Source organism: Amblyomma americanum, chromosome 8, assembly GCF_052857255.1.
Source record: "Amblyomma americanum isolate KBUSLIRL-KWMA chromosome 8, ASM5285725v1, whole genome shotgun sequence".
Classification (NCBI taxonomy): Eukaryota; Metazoa; Arthropoda; class Arachnida; order Ixodida; family Ixodidae; genus Amblyomma; species Amblyomma americanum.
In genome coordinates, this window is record NC_135504.1 from 18,136,503 (window position 1) to 18,157,252 (window position 20,750).

At 49.7% G+C, this 20,750-nt stretch overlaps 1 protein-coding gene across 1 annotated transcript; it reads right to left on the reverse strand.

The window, feature by feature from the left end:
• Positions 1 to 88: 88 nt before the first annotated feature.
• Positions 89 to 19,351, reverse strand: LOC144101009 (FAD-dependent oxidoreductase domain-containing protein 2-like). The gene is made up of 11 exons (XM_077633987.1): positions 19,299 to 19,351; positions 13,112 to 13,209; positions 11,122 to 11,326; positions 10,034 to 10,200; positions 9,185 to 9,597; positions 7,218 to 7,436; positions 6,198 to 6,364; positions 5,035 to 5,200; positions 3,981 to 4,225; positions 3,099 to 3,234; positions 89 to 1,416 (listed from the first exon to the last, which is right to left on the reverse strand). Exons 2-11 carry the CDS (start codon positions 13,136 to 13,138, stop codon positions 1,227 to 1,229), a joined length of 1,935 nt encoding a protein of 644 aa, XP_077490113.1. The 5' UTR covers positions 13,139 to 13,209; positions 19,299 to 19,351; the 3' UTR covers positions 89 to 1,226.
• Positions 19,352 to 20,750: the final 1,399 nt, after the last annotated feature.

Consider the following 20,750-nt stretch of genomic DNA (forward strand, 5'->3'; position numbering starts at 1 on the left):
TGTGTGGTGCTGTGTCTTGTTAGCACACAGATCGCTCTCATTGCATAATCAGTGATGTGCATGTGACAGCTGCCTTTTTTATGAGATATTTTCTCATGGGCAGCATCTCACAAATAAAAGCGACACTTCTCATAGCATTGCTCTGTGCCCTCAATATACTGAGACAGCTGATCTAAACTTTTCACAACGACCTTCTCAATACCTCGCATATTTATGCAGCAAATGACTCCTGAATCTCTGCTGCATGCCAAACCATTCCTGCTCTGACTCTCTAAAGTCCGCCTTGTGAATAACACCTGTACACTGTAATGTTTGCCACTCATGCCACCGGTATTACCACGCTAACAGGCAGGCTGATATCAGGCACAGGGTAAAACAGCATTATGTTAGCATGCAGGTTACATTGGGCTATAACATTGGTCATCAAGACAGGTACTGACCTTATCGACTAGACTGAAGTACACGAGTAGTTCACGTCAAAAGGGTGTTGGCACAGCACAGGAACACAACATGAACACACGGAACAGCGCCCATTCACTGTGGTAGTAATGTGTCTTCCTACTCTGTTGAACCATGAATGATAACATTTGTTTATCATTGTTCATAGTGACATTCTCTGGTGCTGTTTGCTAGCATTCAGTGGCGAGTAAAAACGTAAATGGTGAAAGGGAAAGCTTTGCATGACATGTAGGAAATGTCGGTGAACATAGGTACAATACTATAATGGCTTTAGCATACCTTATACAGACATCACATTTACAAGAACAAGGGCTGCGAGATGGCCGGACAGGGCATCTTAACCATTGGACATGAGCAAGGTAAAGAAGGCGCACACATGCATGCGTTTCTGTATATGTGTATGTGTCTTTTATTATCTAATCTCCGGCTAGTAGTGCTCCATGTTTTAACAGAGAAGACGGCCATGTAACTTTAATGTAATGAGTTGCAGGGAAGTGAGTCGAATCTCGATAATCTGAACTCAAAAGGAACCGAATATTTGCTCGAATTATGCATAGCTCAAATTGACAAGAGCTTGCCTGGGCTCCTGCAACTAGACGTGGGGGTGACATGTTCTTCGGATTCGCTGTAAGTTTGAATCAACGATATTCCACTGCGATTTTCTCCTGCTATTCTACACACGATCAGGACCTGAACCGTGCCAGGCCATGTAATATTAGCCCTGTAGTATCAAATCCGTGCCATGCTAGTGTGGCCATCTCGTCGAATTAATTCCGGGAGAAAGTGTCTCCCTGCTCGTGCTCTGGGTGTAGGAAGTGGCTGGTCTCGAACTCTGGCCGCTGCACACAACTCAGCGGGAGCGGTGACGACGTGTCCGTCGCCCCGTCCAGGAGCTTGGCGAAGCACTCGGTGCTCCGGTAGCGACGCAGGTCGATGCCCAGGCATGATTCGAGAAACCTGCATGAAATTATTCGGCGAGTTCAGACGTGAAGGTTTCAGGGGATTTATTTCCCCTTTTTAGTGAGACTGGTCGAGGAATTGCCGAAACAGTGAATGCGCCGTATTTTCTCGATTCTAACGCGCCCTCGGTTGTAATGCGCCCCTGTTTTTCGCGCACAGAGAAACAAGTGCAATGGGTCCAGTTGTAACACGCACCTCATTTTAATGCTTCCCGCACAAAAAGCGAGCGCTACGTGACGAGCGAGCGGTTCCTGCACACTGAAAGAATGACGCGCTTGATAACGAGAGAAACACGCAAAAATACCAATGAGTGTCATCAACAGTGCGCATCTGTGTTCGGTTGGTTGGCTGATGCGCGACCGATAGCATTCAGCCTATCATCCCAGCCCTATTTGTTAATAAATCAGTCGGCGAAGCGCATGAAAACGAAACTAAGTGGTCAGACTGTTCTGAAAATGCGAGGACCGTCCGCTTTTCGTCGTGCGCGCATCAAAGGTGCGCGGGCAACTATGCAGCATGCAATTCAGATTTGAGTGGGACTATTTTCATGATCGATTACCATGCCAGTCATACCTGGACGCGACCTCCCTTCGTGAAGCTGTTCAAATTAACCGGCAGTGTCCGAATTGGCGAGCGTCCAACACCATAGGCTTACATGGGCGTCGCCGCGACTGCACCGGCTGTTTAAAGGATCCTGTTTACCGAGTTAACGATGATCGAATTAACGAGCTTCATTGTCGGCCGTCATTTCGGAATGCCGATGACAATAGGGTGTTGCTGGCATAGTTTCATTTTCGTATTGAATTCTAGTGCGCAGGCTACTTTTAGACGAGTTCTCCTGGGAAAAGCACGCGTTAAAATCGAGTAACTATGGAAAGAGCAATTCCTGTGCACCTTAATGGGACACTGAGGACTCCATCCAATTGTCCTCATTAAAAATTGATTACCTGGCTCTTTCCGGGTATGCTAACGTTTGTCTGGCGGCAACGAAGAACCCATTTAAAGCTGAGAAAATTTAGAAATTCTTGTCACCGCTGTGGTGGCGCCATCTTTTGAGTCTATAGGAACGTATTTTTAGTTACTCTAGTGTACAGTTCGGAAGAAAGAGGATGCCGCACGCCCTATTATGCGTACAGAAGACGTGGCAGGTCGTAACTGCCGCAAATTTTCCTTTGAGCCCGTGAAACTTGTGTCATGCTCCCACACATGTTCCCCCTCTTATGTTCCCCTGTGGCCGCTACCACCCGGGGACTGCGAAAAGAGTACGTGGCACCCTCGCCACTGTGACGCGCGCTCGCAGGCGTGGCGAGCGCTCTCTGGTTTCGGTTTCACCAAGTGCAGCCGCAAAATTCCTTGCGCTGCAGCGGCGACGAGAATGGCTTTTTCGAAACTCTAAAAACTAATATGGTGATTACGGTGGGCCATAACCTCTCAATAATGAGGAGCCTAACAGAAGTAGATAAAAGTCGACTGTTAATTATTACTTAACCAACCTGCTAGTTGTAGTCTGGTGCATGCCACCATTGATAAATAGTGTGCCGACGAAAATGCTCTTCAAACTCCAAAGCCCCTTTTTAAAAACTGCTAAAGTCTTAGGTGAAACGCCCTGAATATATATGCACTATGTAAAGCGAGCACGGGACATCGACATGTCGTGAGGCCTATGTGTATGTACTCGCCTTCGCAGTGGCTCGATGTGCAGGTGTGGTGATGTCCAGCGGGTCAAGAAGTCTTCCAGCACATGGTGGATTCGGTCGGGCACTGGGGGTCCTGGGTTGCCGTGCTTGTTCTCAACTTCCTCACTGGTCTCCGCGGCTGCGCGTCCAGAGAACAGGAAGATATAGTATTGCAAAGCCTTCCGCATCGAACTTAAGAATAGTGCCACACCGGTCATTGGTCCAGAGGAAAAATTCCTAGAGGAGCAACAGCAGTTTCGGTGGAAAATTTTCCAGTGACTCTAAGTTTGCCTATAGGGCTCTGGCATCAAGGCACCAGGCTTGCCTTCAAGCTCAACACCGCCGCGTTTGTTGAGGACGAGGCCAACTATGGTATTTTTATGCGCAGACCAAGTGATAATATTGATGTGGGTTGAGGTCCAGGACGTCGCACGTACAATACTGTTTCTGGGCGCCCACGCGGTGGCTCAGTGGTTATGATGCTCGGCCGTTGGCCTGAAAGACCGAGATTCGATCCTGCCCGCAGCGGTGGCATATAGATGGAGGCGAAATTAGTCTTGAGTCCGTGTACTGTGCCACGTCAGGGCACCCCAGGTGGTCAAAATTATCCGGAGTCCTCCACTACGGGATCTCACTTAGCCTGAGTCGCTTTGGGACGTTAAACTGCATAAAACCAAACCAATACTGTTTGTAGGCGTCGATTTCGGATATAAATTTAGAAACGTTTCTGCACTACGCGTCTATCACCGTATTGAAGCTACCAGCGTCGAGACACCCCATGCTTGCCAGAAGCGGGTTCACGTAAACGCGGTCGGGTCTAGCTGAGTCGACATGGTCAACTTCCGACTCGACGCGCTGGAGTCGGGTTGACGATCCTGTGCTGACCTTTTTCGAGGTTGGCGTAGTAGTAGATGACCGGGTGGAGGAAGTTTGAGAGGTGCGCCTTCTCCACGTCGTCTGTGGATCGCTGCGAGTGGAAGGTGTCCAGCCTCGGGCCCGAGAAGTCCGGGTGGTAGCGCATCGCCACCACCAGCACCTCGCGGCCCCGGGCCAGACGGCCCGTCTTCTCCTCGAGCTGCTGAAGCAGCGACAGCGGGAACTCCTGCAGGTACTCGAACTCCAGTTTGTTCCTGCATGGGTTTTGCAAGTGTACGTCACCGCCACGTATCCAAATGCGCGATTGAGGTGTCCACTGACCCATGGAACCAGTTATGCGCCTTTCCTTTCCTCAAAGTCAACGAAGGCTAATTGGATTGGATTGTAAAACATTTATTGCGTCGAGAGCAGGTTGCAGGAGACACGTGCTAGATGGCCGCCAGCTGGCGGCGACCTCATTGGCGCGCTCGATTGCCCATACTTGAATGAGTCTGAGCTGACGAGCACGACCTCCCAATAAGGACTCCACCCATTGCGGGGCTCTTTAAAGAGCCTCACCTCTTCATTCAATAAAGGCTTTTCATTCTTCCTTTCTTTCACTTCCTTCTTTATCCCTTCCCTTACGGCGCGGTTCAGGTGTCCAAAGATATATGAGACAGATACTGCACCATTTCCTTTCCCCCCAAAACCAATTATTATTATTATCACCACCACCGCTCGGGAGAAGAGAGCTGTATCAACTCCGCCGGAGGCGGATCATTTGCGCATTTCCGCAGGATGTGGTCGTATGGGGCCCTTTCACCACATTTATGGCAGTTTAAACCTTCCGCCGGTTTTGAGAGAAGGAAAGGCACATAACTTCCTCGATTTGTAGGTGGACGCCGCCGCCTACTCACTGAGCGATTATGCCCAATGAGCCAGTTACACTTGCTACTCAGAGGCTTCACACAGACACCGCTGAAACGCGGGGAGTGCGACTTTAAGCACTTTCGCACTACAAGCCCAACATGGTCTGCGCTGCGCTGCTCGTAAAAGGCGCCAAGCGTCCGCATATCGCACCTACCGGTCCAGAATGATGACGTCGCCGAGGTAGTGGTGCATCTGGTAGATGCCCGAGGCCTCGTTGATCCGCGTCACGATGGCGTCCACCAGCTGCGCCAGTGGCCGCCGCTCGCTGGGCCACGGCACGCCGTGGTTCTTCCACTCGAGCAGCCGGTGCAGGGCGCGCGCTGCGGATATGCAGGGTGTTTCACCTAAGACAATCATTTTTTTTAATAGGCTTTTTATAGCGTTGACTCTACTGGTCGCGTTTCGAGCCTTCGAGTTATGCGGATACCACGGATAGAATCCAAGATGGCGTCCCCCATAGCAACGACATTGTACTAGAGCGTTAGCTCTACTTTTCGCGTGTCGGGTCTCAGCATTATGCGTTATAAAGCAAATCGTACCCCAGTGGTTGCCATAGTAACGAAGGTGGTTACATAATGAAATAAAGTAATAACAGGCGGCAGCGGATGGATGCTCGAGCACCGCTACTCAAAACTAAGCTATGTCGATCCGGTCCCTGTATGGCAGGCGTCAAAGTCGGGCCGCTTAGTCCAGACATTCATGGAAAATTGTGGGCCAACCGTTTGTCCGCTAGCACTAGTAATACTGTGCGGAAAAAAACATATTTGAGCATTCCTTAATCTTCCCTGAAACACCCTATACGTGCTGGAGTAGCATGCCAGGCCGACAACCAGGCGGACCTCTCCTGTTCCATTAAAGTTCTCTCCTCCTCCTATAGGTGGTGCCCGGAAATACCACTCCCACGTGGAGTGATATTGAGTGGGTCGGGCGCTGTTGCTCGACTAGCAGTGCGAGGGGTAATTTAAGGATAAAAATGTGTGCTTGTGTGTATCCGGCTGATATCGCGGGCCAGCAGGATAGCAGAAGTTATCACAGTCGTCGACTGAGGGCCCCGCCCACAAGGACAGATCCCAGAATCGCCCTGCCTAAAAAGAAAAGTTTTTCACCACCACCACCGGTGAGAAGTTTTGCAGCTGGTAATATAAAAACGCTCTGATCAACCTCCACTAAGTGACCAGGGGTAATAAATAGCTGAGTTTGACAATGGAATTTCTCAAGTAGCATGATGAATGAGCTCTAGCTGCTGCTTGCGACCAACAGATATTGTTTGTCCAGTTGGCATCTATGAGCGGTATAGAAGCTCTACTGCTCGCTCACCGGTGTAACGGAAACCGTGGATGAATCCTCCGGCTGTCTCCCGGAAGTCGAGTGAGTGGGCCGTGGAGCCGACGAAGTACATGTCCGGGACGTTGGCCGACTCGTAGTCGCGGTTGATGAGCGGGAACTTTCCCTTCCGGATGGCACTCCGCTCTGGCTTGGTACAGCTGCGCACACAGCACGCGCGGCGAGCGAGCTCAGACTATAAGAGTAATAGAGAGAATTAGCACTGTGCATTAGACGACACCAGTGTAACGCGTTGGTTTAGTCGAACGCTCTGTACGTCACTTCAAAGCTGCATGATGCATGTTTCCAAGTCCTTGCACCCGTATGCTTTCTCGAATCAGCAACGGCTGTATGCAGTCTAGTGGGTGTGACATTTGATGCCTAAAGCCCTTGTGCAGGTTCAGCAGAACATACGGCGAACATAGCTTACAGACAAGGAGTTAAAACTTGTATTTAAAAAATGCTGTACTGGCCTCAACTGATTCCTGGACCACAGGGAAGCAGGTCATTAGGTGGGAGTAAGGTAGAAAAAGTGGAGGAGACACTTCAGCTCCGCCTTAAGAGTATCACGCAATAGCGTTATGGGTTAATTCCCATATAGGCAGAAGGTCATTCTCTACCTCACATTCATATATCCCTGGGAGTCCGCATACCCCTCCTGGCGCAGTGGTGCAGCGGTCAAGCGATGCGCCTCTGCCCTGCGATGGCAGGTGCTCCCAGCGACGGGCCTTGTGCGGTTTAGGTTGCTCTTCCCGAGCGACCAATCATTGATTTAGCTACCACTGTGGGCGCTTTACTCACAACCCGGTGGGCAGGTTGTGATGACACCGCAAGGTCACGTAACCTAGGTGGCCCACCTGCCTCCTAGGTTGCTCTCTGGGGATCACCTGCCAGAGCCATGCCCATTAGGGCCTTTGACCCTATCGCGTTAATATGAACAGGCAGCCCGTGAAAAACCTTTGCAAAGACTACGTAGGCCATGTGGGACCCTCCAAGCATTAGCAGTGCACTTACGGCGAGTACATGGCGTCGTCGTAGACGAAGCCCAGGCAGCGCACCACCACATCGTACTGGTCGTCGGGCGGCACGTAGTTGAAGGAGCTGTCGTTGCGCAGCTGCAGCGCCAGCCTGCCCGACTGGGTTCGCACCAGGCGCAGGATGTTCAGGTTGGCCTCGAGCAGGCCGTCCAGGGACTTGAGCTGGTAGTGGTCCAGCAGCTCGTTGTTCACCGCCCTGCATACCGCCGAACAGAGCCGAGGCACACCGACTTGCGTACGCTTGCACTCCAGCTGACTCCGGTGTGTAAAAGAGCTAAGTGAATTGTGCAAGATTTACTGGCGCATTTGGTAATTAAGATTGCGGCGATGATCTATAGTGGCAAGAACGAAGTGGCAGGTGACCTTCAAAGGAGGTCCTCCAGCAAATGGTGTCGACCAGTTGCCACCCCCTGCGATGTCACGCTATAGTCTAATACAATTCAAGAAAGAAGCGTCTTTTCCCCCATCAAAGGACCCCTTTCCAGCCAATCGCGTCGGCCGATTCTCATGAACCTGCTAGCCTGGCAATGCAGGGAGTGGCAGATGAAAAGGGATATAGGATATAGTCCTCTTCCTGCAGTGTCGGGCTATAGCACGTTCATGAGAATCGGCCGACGCCATTGGCTGTAAGGGGGTCCATTCACGAGGAAAGCCACCTCATTCTTGAGTTGTATCCGACTATAGCAGGTATACAAAGAGATCAATCACGACGTCATGAGAATCGGTCGACGGCACTGGCTGGACGACCTCCTTTGAGGAGCATTTTCCGTTCCATTCTTGAGCTGTAGCCCACTATAAACTGGAATCCCGGTACCGGCGGAAGCCCAACGATTTTTCCGGGCCTCCGTGGAAAGAATGTCGTCGGTTTATCATCAAACCGTTGTTTTATCACGGACAGATATGGTTAGTTTGGTAAGGAAATTTTTTATCTCACACAAACTGTGGTTAACTGTGCCGTCGAGTACTTGCACTGAGAAGTCGCATTTCTTCTCTGATTACATCTGTATGCTTCTCACGCAAAAAAAAATAGGAAGTGCGAGATCTGTGTGCCTCTATCATTGCACACTAAGTACATTTCAGATATTGCATGCTGTGAAAGTGAAGTGTCAAAACATCCTAGTTTAAGTGATTGTGACCTATCAGAGCAAGCATGTGGTTGTTACGCGGATGTGGCGACACGCGTTTAAGTCTTTCATTCTCCTTTCTCTTGTATCAACACTCCCTATTTTCTCTATCTGTTGTCTGCACGCGGTAGTGATATCTGTCACTTGACGCCATTTCATGGTCTTCCCTATTCATTTCTGGGAGCAGCTTACTCATTCTGACGCTCTGTGCGAAAAATATGAATGGCTCAGTTACTGTCTCACTCGACGGATGCCTCAATCGCGCCGAGTCGGAAGGGAGGGAGGAGGAAAAAAACAAGCCACCGTAGTGGATTAATTTCTGCCACCTGAGAGTTGATTAGGCATCCTTAGCATACCTTGTACCGTGTTACCATTAGCGGAATAACGGGAGCCCGCGTGTTTTCAGTGCGCATGCGCAGATCGCCTTGAGGGCTCTAGATGGCGCCAAGTACCCGGCGCGCACGTCTGCCGCATCGAGACCAATCGGCTCGTGCGCAGTGTCGTTAGGGGGCTCCCGGTGCTCCGGACACGGTAACAGTAAGATGATACACGGTATGTTGAATAGCCATATTTACTGTGTTGCTAGCGTTACCGGGGTATCGGGTGCCCGCCCACCTCCAGTGTGCACGCGCTGATTGGCCCCGATGCGGCGCGCTGGGTACCTGGCGCCATCTGGTGCCCTCAAGACGATTTTGCGCATGCTCACTGACAGCGTGCGGGCTACCGGTAATGGTAACACGGTAGGCTAAAGGGGTCTATTAACGTGCATCCACATCGCACAGCACTCGCCACAGCCCGACGTCCTCGAGCAGTTTGGTACCTGAGGTCGCCCACGTAGTGTGTGCTCCAGGCGAACCGGGGCGGAGAGCTGGCCAGGAGATGGACGTAGTTGGCGACTCCGGCCACGTGGTTCGCAGTCTCGAAGGCCGAGTTGCCGCGTCCCAGGATGAGCACCGTCTTGGCCTCGAAGTCGGCGACGTCCGTGGACACGTCCTCGTAGCCCACGGTCATCTCGTGGCCCTCGAAGTACGGCTCGTTGGGCTTGGACATGCCGTTGGCCACGAGCACGTACTTGCACAGGTAGCTGTCGCCGCGCTGGTCCTCGAACTGGAACCGGTGGCCCGTAGGCGTCTCCTTGGGCAGCCGCCGGACGTTGCGGACCTCGGTGTCGAACTGGACGCGCAGGTCGAGCTTTCGCCGGTACTCGTCCAGGTACTTGGCCATAGTGTCAGCCTGCGGGAGAGCCATGCAGGCCGCGTCCGCATGTTGTAAAAGCAATGTAGACCACTGTATATGACGTGAAGATTGATCAGAACGCGGTGGACTTCCCACCAGGGATTTGGAAAGAGCGTACGTGGCCTAGTCAAGCTGTGTTCACATCTTCTTGCCACACGGAGGCCATCAACATTGTGCCAATGTTGAAAACGTGCACTGACATAGCACAGCACACGGGCGCCCTTTGCGGCCGCCGCGGTCAGGTTCGAACACGGCAACTGCGGCTCAGTAGACGAACGCCATAACCACTGAGCCACCGCGGTGGGTATGACAAAGCCTTCGAGTATCATTTAATTTACCCCCTTTTTTTTGCTGTGTCAACTCCACCGTCGACTCTCTGACGTCTCGCGGGAGGGAGCTCACATCAGTGGTGACGTCACGCGCGTGCACTTACATGCGGAAAGTAGTCCCGCGAGAAGTGCTTGAAGAGCAGTGACGGGTCGTCGCTGAGCAGTGAGTTCCAGTCGTGCCTGAGGTTGAACTCCGGGTTCTCCTGACCCGTGTGGACCTTGTTGATGCTGATGAGCTTCCGGTGCTTCGGGTACACGCTGAAGAAGTAACCTGCATCGAAAAAAAAGTCGACTCTGCATGGCATGTACGCTTAACACCTATTAGTGTTTGTAGGCATTGCTGAGCAGATTGAAGAGCATGAAATTTTCTGCTGTGCATTACTAAAGTTCCCGTTTTGCATATAACGAGGGGTACCAGCACCGACCCCATTCTGGTGACCACAAACTGAAGCGGACACTACAGCTTCGCCTTAAGGGTATGACGCGATACCTTCGTTTTTTTGTTTTTTTTTAGAGCGACAGCTGTTAAGGGCTCTTTCTGGTTCCGCTGTGTCGTGATGAAGGTTGGAGTGAAAGGAGAAAGAGTTTTTTCTTTGGGGGGGGGGGGGGGGGGGACTGAAGTTGAAGGGTGGTGGACTCCAGAATGATTTCGGCCACCTCGGTATTGTTAACTTGTGGTGACATCGAACGCACACAGGCGCCTTTTCCGTTTCGAACGCGGCCGCCGCGACTGGGATCGAGTCCGGGTACTCCGGCTCTAGGGTATACGGAGGAAGGAAAACTCGGGAGAGACCGTCGCTATCCGAACTGCACGCCAAAAAGTGTGCCGGAAGTCACGCGCTTTCTCAAGCACTACCGGGAGTCTTTGGCCTACGGCGCAGCCAAAAGCAACGTTAGGAGCAGCGGCGTCGTCTGTTGCACTGCCTGCTGCGCATGCGCGCTGAGACGGCGGCCAAGTAGGGTGGAAGCAAGGGGGAGTCGGCTTCAAAAAATGTGACGTAACCGCCTCTCCTGCGTTCTTGCCTCCATGCTAGGGTGCCTGGATGGGCGAGCGTCGCGGAGGTGCGGGTATCGAGGCACCCAATCCGGCTTAGTAGCCGTACTGCGACGGTTTGTCTTACTCAGATCGGACAGCCGAACCGCTCCGTGAGGGAAAGAGGAGGTGGAAAAGAGGTAGAGAGAAGCGGAATACCTGTCGTGTTGCTCCTCTCGAAGACCCTGTAGTCCCTTCCGGCCTTCTTCAGGAAGTAGGCCATCTGCAGACCCGACGGCCCGGCCCCGATGACGCAGTAGTCGAGCTTCTTCCGGTCGCCTCCCGTGCCGTTCTGCCGTTGTTCCTCGGAACGGGCCAGTGTCAAGCATAGGAACGTCGTTGCCAGGACCGCCACCAGGTGGAGCTGTTGGACAAAGATGGAAATGGCGAATTGTATTAACAACTTACTGCAGAGTAAACAAAAATAAAGGAAAAAAACAGCATAGTGGCAACAACCACTGCCCCGTTTCAAAGGGGATGCTCCTATCTTCCATCCATCCACCACGAGTTGGAGTTGTTTGGGATTGGGAAAAGGCCTGGGCGAAGGGTTTGCTCTCGTTGTTTAGAACTGGGCGTAGCAACACAGCAGGATGACGCAGAAAGGTGAATGGTCAACGGATTTGGCAGCGACAGCTGTACAGGGGACATTCCCTGTCGTAAATGTTGTCGTATGTTTAAAGGAGAAACTCCAGCATGTGGTCATTGAGAATGTTTCCAGGAGAGCCTGAGTCATACGTGGAATGTAAGCAGGAGTGTAGGTATTCTCGAGAATTTACCATATGTGGTGTTGTGGAGCGGCCCTTAGGAAAATTTAATACGCTTTCTATAGGCTGGCTATGGATATTATAAACAAATTCAGGGCTATGCTCTCGGATTCAGGAGGAATGTAACGCTTTATGCTAAAGACGGTGATCCGAAAAAAAAAAGAGAAGGAACGATAGCATTCGTCAGTCTCCGACTGCAGTTAAGCCTTGCCTTAGCTGCTTTTGTCATTCTGATTACACTCTGGTATCATTGCGCTATCTCACGTAAATACTGCTAGCCTAAAGATCACTTGAAACAGATTGAGAAGTTTGCTTTAGCTGTGATAGAAAGTGTGGCTCACAAACAGACAAGTAACAGCAGACTGTTAGTAATATGGAAGTAATTGCTCATTAGCGTCTCCTCAAGCACAGATATACGGGCACAAAGGAAAGCTGTATGCGGCGTTCACAGAAACTTTGTAGTTCGAAAATGTTTCCTGGTCCGGGGTTCGAACCCGGGACCACTGCCTCGCCGGAACATTCGCTGTACTGACTGAGCTAACCGGGACGGCTGGCATATGGTATGGCAAGAGCAAATTGAACAGCAAATCTGTGTTAGTCCAACGTTTCGGGGAATCCCACCAGGCAAAGTAGATTTGTAATAAGGGATTAATTACTCATTAGTTCTTGCGCAGCAGCAGGGCTGCGCAGGAATTTTTCTTTGTAGCCCTGTGCATGCGCTTGCATGGATGTTAATGAATAATTAGTCCAGTGTTACAAATATACTCCAACTTGGGGGATTGCCCTGACCATTAGACCAGGAAACAGTTAGCTGGGGATGGGAAACATTAGTCGTGCATTTTGGTGGAATTTTTTTTTCTTCATGGGAGAGCCTGAAGTCAATACTTTTTCTCAGTTTCTTGCGAAGCCATTCCTTTTTTTTTAGTTCGAAAACACTACTTCACTACCGTCCTGAAAAAGCCGATGGATCTCTGAAGCCTCGACCTTTGACCCTTGAGATGAAATGACTTGGATCGAGTTAATCCCGATGGTGACGCATCGATGCGGTGTGGCCAGGAGAAGGTCACGTGTTACTAAAGTTTAAAAGAAATGTCTTGGAATAAATGTAAGGCAATGTCTAAGCAAGAATCAAGTGAATTAAAAGGACAAGTTTAGGAAATGCTTAGGCGATAGTCAAGCTAATTCGAAATCAAGTGCTTTCGCACGTCATACTCGATTTGACGGTTTTAAAACTCATTTTTTTCTTCCAGGGCGGAGGAAATAAGGGGAGGGCGTAACGGCGAATGAGAACCGAAATTTGATGATGTTCCGAAACTTAGAAGCAAATGAGATTCTGTCAGTAAGACATTTTAAGTTCCCGCGTTGTAGAAACAAAGTTCACTTACCCGTGGTGTCGACACGGCACCTGTCATTTTGGCTTAGTTTCAGGCCACGTCCGTTTGGACCTCGGTTCCAGCGCAACGTCTATCGCCGTCTATGTGTCCTGAAAGTTTGAAAAGCAAAGGAAAACACTAGATGTCGCATTTCGTGCGCAGCGAAGTCTGTTAAATACAGAGCAGCCACATAAATTTAAATATGATTTTGTTAAGACCTGCGTGTTAAAGACCTAAGTACGGCATGTAATGTGCTAACACTGCAGGCAGGTTACTGAATTTCTTTTGCACGGTAATTGGCATGCTGTCTCGGACCATGTCACACGTTTATATGTACGCATGGTAGCATTAGTAGCTTATGAGCCAACAAATATATTCAGTTAAAATCACAACAATGCCACCATAAAGAGTGTTGTAATACTGCTATACTGAGCTGGAGTATTCGCAGATTCAATCCCAGCCTGGACGGCCGCGTTTGAATGGAAAAAAAAAATACTAAAGGCGCCCGTGTGCCGTGCGATGTCAATGCACAGCACACTAAGTTATAAATTCCAAATTAATCCGGAGACCTCCACTATACGGCATCTACCCCCCACAATCTACAATTTGCCAAAAAGAAAAATGAGACACCAGGAAGACCCAATTACAAGCATGAGCTGAGGAGCAGAAATTTACAACAGGGATCGTTACCGGCTTGAGCCATGTACCGCGGGAAAGTACCCGCCGTTTTACGATTACGTCACCTTCTGGAATGACCGCGATGCTGTCTGCTTCGTTTCCGTGCAGACGACTCTCTGGTGCTCGCCAACGGCGCGCAGATCTCCGGAACTTGTTCGCGCCTCCCTTTCGGATTGGATTGGACTGTCAAGTGGGCAGTCAGTGCTTTGTGAGCACGTGATTTGCTTCCTCGTGTCTTATTGGTGGCATGTGCCCCCCCCCCCCCACACACACACACACACACACACTAACACACACAAAGCCCGATCGTCTGGTTATCCTCCCTGTTTTGCGGCTCCCCCTATGGCCGACGACAGCCACTTGTCGTAATCCCGGCCAGTAATCCCCACAGCAAGGGCGCTAATCCTCTCCACCTTACTGCTTGGCGTCCGTTAAGGAGGTTGAGACCTGGATCACCGTCGTTTAGAGCGAAAGCTCAGGAACTCGGCCCTGAATAACTAAAGCATCTGTACCCGTCCTTTCGGAGGAGGTTTGTCTTCTGCTCGCTGCATGCTTGACTTTGGTTATCCCCCAGAGATAGCCTGCATGCATGGGTGGTGCTCAGCCCACAGTGGCGATAACTCACGCCAGTCTGCTAGCGATACGTACGCCGTCGATTTTCTACCGCGATGCGCTGCCTGCTTCATCCGCCGTGTTGGCGTGCTGAGATGATACGGTTTTGCTTTTTTTCGCAGCCTCCAGTAAAGAACCTTTGCATTGTTTGCGGAGGAGGCTCGAAATACAGCTATTCGGACTGTTACGAACGCGCTGAGAACACTCGTGCTATCGCTTGCTCAGTGCTTGTACAGCTATAGTGTGCAAATTGTTAGCATTGCAGCGAGCAGTGCGACCGTGCGCGCGCTTCTAAAGGCCTGCTCGCGGGGCCCGCTGTTCTTCTGGCACATTGAAAAGCGAAGTGTATGAACTGAGCGATGTCAATCCGTAATCGCTGCAAATTAAAATTCAAAATGACCGCCTTTGTTGCTAGCCGCGCCATCTAGTAAAAATTTTTGGAACCATTATCAAGCAGCCTTCTTTATGGAGAGTCAGGCGGCGCTGTCTTTTGACATAGCAATCAAGGTCTCTAAACCGCGTGTGTAACGACTTTCTCTGCGGATCAGATTAGCATAGCAGATGTCGACAATTCGCAGTTTTGTCCGTCAACCATGTCCACTGCGTTAAGATAAGCTAGGGGTTGTTACTGTCGTCCCTAGAATACCAGGGACTGCAATTGTTACTACGTGCGGGTTGGACGGAAACAGCCCCGTGAATCTGGTTCTAGCTGGTCAGGCTAGTTTGGGGAACAATTCCCAGTTGATAGCAGATGGAATCAAGCGGGAAATGTTCCTGGAGAAGTTTGACCAGTTAGGAATTTACCAGTGCGCAAAGACAGAACCGATGACCTGGCGTTATTAAGACATTCGCACAAGGCTAATGTAGTCAGGGTGCTTTGACTGGAATGCGAGAGAATCCGCGACTGTTCCCAGCCTAATTTTATAGATATCCTGAATCCGAAACATTTATTGTATTGAATTGTGCAGGCTGTGAAACTACAAAAAGAACTACGGAGGGCGCATTAGAGGCCCTGAAATGATTTCTATATGGGCATATCCTATAGTGCAACAAATCTGTAGAGGTTGTCTTTGTGGGTTTTCTAGTTAAATTTGAAATCTCTGGGTGGACCTTGTAATTTAGAAATAATTTTTAAAAATCGCCGCTCGCGGTAGCTCGCAACCGATTAGGGCGACATCTCACCGTTCATCTCCTATCCCGATGACGTCAGTGGGTAGTCTGGGATCTGGGCGAGCATTTCAAGGTCCGCGTAAGACTGCTTACGAGCTTTCGTAGCAAAAGCATTATTTTTGAAATTTATATATTCTCCTTCCTTTCTAATAGCACACCTCATTAGCATACTGTTGTAAGGCAACGCATACACTAGGTTCAGCTTTGTTCGCCAAGAAGCAATGCGGTTTTGTGCCCTATGTGTTACATGCTCGCCTTGCAGTCTAAAGGTCCTCAGTTTAATTCCCTGCACCTTCAGATGACGTCAAAGTCTGTAGACTCTCTGTTGACAAACCCTAGAGAACAGTTTATAGGCGATACCAGTCCTATAAACAATCTATAGATTTATGGCCATACACTATCAGTAGACTTTTGTCTGTATACAGTCTATAGACTATGAATATACAAAAAATATCTATAGGAAGTCACTAGAGTCTGTTAAAAGTCTATAGACTGTGTATAGAACATTTTTTAAGGGAGGATTCCCGATAAGCGTCCCCCATTCATCTGGAACGTGATTTAATTCCGTTTCTATCGCTACTTATACGGGTGGTCAAAGAGCATATTTTAGAGAACAGAGAATTTTATACCACGAATGGTGACGTCTCGGCTTAACTTTGACCTAAAGTGTCGCTATACAGCGGGGCAATTTTTGGGTAAGTAAAGAAGCGCTGGACCTGCCAGTAGCCAGCAACAGTTCCAGCTCATCCGTCATCCAGCGAACTCAGTTATGTATATCTGTGAACCAGATTTGCTTTAGTCTATTCTGATCGCTTTCACGAGTTGCAGCAGTCGTTCGAAAACTTCATCGGGCGCAGCTGGCCGGTCTGGTACAGCTATATGACATGAACATGTGATGACATGAACAATCGACGTTGTCCCCTGGTTGAACACTTTTAGTATATGCAAAATTACAGGACTGCACTTAGGTCTGCTTAAGAGGGGAAATGCGAGCGCCTTTCCCTTTCCTCTCATTCTCCTTCCATTTCTCAGTTTTTTTTTTAATTTTTATTATTTGAAGTCTTGTTGTTTTATTTTTATTTAATCTTTATTTTTCATTTCTTTTGTGTTTTGTTTTTAGTTTCATTATTGCTTGTTCCTTTTTAATCTTTTTCTTTACACTAAGCAAGCCTTTCATGCATTTACATCGTTGTTCATCGAATCAGTCGCACAAAACCTGCTTCAAACACGGCACGTTAAACATCCCCAGGTGGTCGAAATTATTCCGGAGCCCTCCACTACGGCACCTCCTTCTTCCCTTCTTCTTTCACTCCCTCCCTTGTCCCTTCCCTTACGGCGCGGTTCAGGTGTCCAACGATATATGAGACAGATACTGCGCCATTTCCTTTCCCCCAATACCAATTATTATTATTAACACGGCATTTTTTTTCATTAATTCAATGTGATTAACTAACTCATTACAGTTCATGAACCGAACTTTCCCCATTTCAAGATCTACTCACGCACTACCTGACGCGATCAAACTTTTGCACACTTATCTCCACAGAACAACGTAATCGTGCGGACAGAATTTGCGGATACTTTTTGCTGACTCGGCATAACCGTATAATGCTTTCGCATTATTAACTCTGGGCGTAATTCTGATAAAGATAGTTATGTGCGCAAAAATGTGTAACTGAAAAGAGAAAGACGTGCTTTCATTAGCGCACAATCGATCAACCGCCCGGCGCTTATCGGCCATCCAGTATCGGCGCTATAGCATTGCTCGACAGACAAACACTCACACACCCTGAAGAAAACAAGGTAGTCAAGAGATCGAAATAAGGATGCGTCCGTCCCGCTATCGTGTTTTCGAGGTAGCGTTGCTCATAAAATTTGACCGATAGTCTGCTGTCACCGCATTGTCCTGCGTGCAGTTTTGCTTTCGGATCCGCCCGCGCGGCAGCAAAAAAAAAAAAAAAACATCTTACGCCATCGCAGCAAAAGATCTCTTGGGGCGCTTTCGTAGGTCGAGCAGACCTCAGTTTATTGTGTTTTAACGCGATAGCATTTAGGTTGACGTGTTGTAAAAACCACCCGGGTTCTCCGCAACGAAATTACCTGATTGGTCGAGAGGATCATGTCATCAGCACCGCCGCCAAATTTGAAAATCTGACCCGGCGCGGTGGCTCAATTGTTAGGGCGCTCGTCTACTGAGCCGGAGCACCCGGATTCGAACCCGACCGCAGCGGCTGCGTTTTTATGGAGGAAAAACGCTAAGGCGCCCGTGTGCTGTGTGATGTCAGTGCACGTTTAAGATCCCCAGGTGGTGGAAATTATTCCGGAGACCTCCACTATACGGCACCTCTTTCTTCCTTTCTTCTCTCGGTCCATCCTTTATTCCTTCCCTTACGGCGCGGTTCGGGTCTCCACCGAGATACGCGAGACAGTTACTGGGCCATTTCCTTTCCCCAAAAACCAATTTTCAATTTTTCAATCTTTTTTGCTAGGATGTTTGAGTACTTTCCTTTGGATTATCCTATGAAACTATATACTAACTCGACCAAATATTACCTTAACCCGCTAATTCAATCCACCCACTAATTTCCTCTAATCCACCCGCTAATTCCCCTTAATTTACCCACCAATACATCTAAATTCATTTTGTGGTGTACGGCCCACATACGTAATTTGGGGGCCCCTTGGAATATTTGGAGCTGGGCCCAACTTCGAAATGTTTTGAAGGGTAAAACCTCGCATGGGCAAACAGCGCAGCGCTCAGTCTGTTGAACTCCCTTGATTCGAGCCGCCGGTTTAATTCAAACTTTCCACCATTTGCTCCCGCCACTACCAGCTGTGTTAAAAAGACTCCCATTAATCAAAACTCCGCGTTATTTGAAGAAACTTCTTGTCCCTTTCGAATTGCCGAGGCGACCCTATATGGTCTTTAATATGCGGAGGCTGCACATTGGAGGAGGCTGCACATTGGCTATCTGAGACGCCGTATAGGTATAGTGGAGGGCTCCGGAGCAGTTACGACCACCTGGCGTTCTTTAACGCGCGCTGAAGTACTGCACGGCACTGGAGTCCTTGCAGTCGGGTGCACAGCGCCCGAATGCTTTTAAACACGCGTACACATTCGCAGTCTTGGTAACAAGTATTCGTGCCATAGCTGTAGGGTTCGCTTCAGAACCGTATAGTCGGGCACGAAGGTCAGCCCCGGAGGCAGAAAAGCACGGACGGGTAAAGAAAATTTGAAATTGGTTGTTTTGGGAAAGGAAATGGCGCAGTATCTGTCACATTTCGGCGGACACCTGAACCGCGCTGCAAGAGAAGGGATAAAGGAGGGAGTGAAAGAAGAAATGAAGACAGAGGTGCCATAGTGGAGGGTTCCGGAATAATTTCGACCACCTGGGGATCTTTAACGTGCGCTGACATCGCACAGCACACGGGCGCCTTAGCGTTTTTCCTCCATAAAAACGCAGCCGCCGCGGTCGGGTTCGAACCCGGGAACTCCGGATCAGTAGTCGAGCGCCCTAACCACTGAGCCACCGCGGCGGGTGTAAAGAAAAGAGCCTCCCTTCCTTTACGAATATTCAGAACTTGGAATATAGTTTTGTAATTAATCAACTACATGGCTGCGAAGGAAACCTTGTGTTCTGATAAGTTTTAATTAATCAAAGCTGCACAGTGCACTTTCCGGAGCCTGCGGGTTTGAAAGACGTGAGATAAAGTAAAAGGTATAACGGGCCATACTCACACCCAGCGTCGACAGTGCCCTTGCAGTGCTGTATACGCCAACGAAGTATAGAGCACTCGTGCTTTTATAAGCGGAGCACCGAATAACATTGTCTCTCACAGAGGGAGGGGAGAGGGGATTCAGCAAGGCGGAGGCTTGCGGGGCTATCTCGTTGCTATGGGTGCAGTGGGGGAGCATCCGCAGGCGAGGTATGTTCCGTTCCTAGACAGTACGGCAACGGCAGGAGCTCGCCCGCTGACCATACAGAAAGTGCAAGGACCTGAATGGTAGTGTATGCATCGGCACATGCAAGTTCGATATTATGCAGTATAGTTAAACTGGCGGCCAGCGTGAGCCCTTTTGCCGCAGCGTGTAATAATAATAATAATAATAATAATAATAATAATTGGTTTTTAAGGAAAGGAAATGGCACATTATATGTCTTATATGTCGGTGGACACCTGAACCGCGCCGTAAGGGAAGGGATAGAGGGAGTGAAAGAAGAAAGAGGTGCCGTAGTGGAAGGCTCCGGAATAATTTCGACCTCCTGGGGATCTTTAACGTGCACTGACATCGCACAGCACACAGGCGCCTTAGCGTTTTGCCTCCATTGAAACGCAGCCGCCGCGGTCGGGTTCGAACCCGGGAACTCCGGATCAGTAGCCGAGCGCCTTAACCATTGAGCCACCGCGGCGGGTCAGCGGCGTGTAATTGTTGCGAATTTGAGAAAGCGGATTCGCCACCCCTGTCCGCAATACACTGCCCGACTTACCCGCCGCGGTGGCTCAGTGGTTAGCGCGCTCGGCTACTGATCCGGAGTACCCGGGTTCGAACCCGACCGTGCCGGATGCGAAACGCAAAGGCGCCCGTGTGCTGTGCGATGTCAGTACACGTTAAATATCCCCAGGTGGTCGGAATTATTCCGGAGCCCTCCACTACGGCACCTCTTTCTTCTTTTTCTTCTATCAGTCCCTTTATCCCTTCCCTTACGGCGCCGTTCAGGTGTCCCGCCGATATGTGAGGCAGATACTGCGCCATTTCCTTTCCACCAAAACCAATTTTCATTTTTCTTATTCGAGTCCGTACTGTATTAAGCGCTTGAGTGTGGGGCGGATGGTGCCGCGGGTGTCAAATCACTATTACGACCCAGGTTAGCAGGGACGTGGAAGGTACAGACAATGTCGGCATCGGTTTCTTCTGTTCCTCTGTATATATTTTTATCCGTCTGCGCTGTAACCGTTCATGGTTCCTGTTTTCCCTAGTTCGTTCTGGTGGCTTTCCACCATTGCTGGCTGCGGCTTGTGACGTCACAGCTGAGATCTAAGCGTGGAATGTCATTAGCCGCCTCCGTCACCTTGAAGACGGAACTGGCCAATGGAAGCAACAAAAGAAAAAGGAATTACCGGAGGGATCCGTCACAAGACAGGGCCCCTGTACTCCCTTACAAAAATTTCTTTAGACAGTCTATAGACT

Excerpts from the sequence above, each read along its gene's own strand:
- LOC144101009 (XM_077633987.1), bottom strand. The coding sequence starts at position 13,138 with ATGACAGGTGCCGTGTCGACACCACGG. Across the intron at positions 11,327-13,111 it reads GTGCCGTGTCGACACCACGG|CTCCACCTGGTGGCGGTCCT; the intron begins GTAAGTGAACTT and ends TTTGTCCAACAG. Across the intron at positions 1,417-3,098 it reads CACATCGAGCCACTGCGAAG|GTTTCTCGAATCATGCCTGG; the intron begins GCGAGTACATAC and ends AATTTCATGCAG.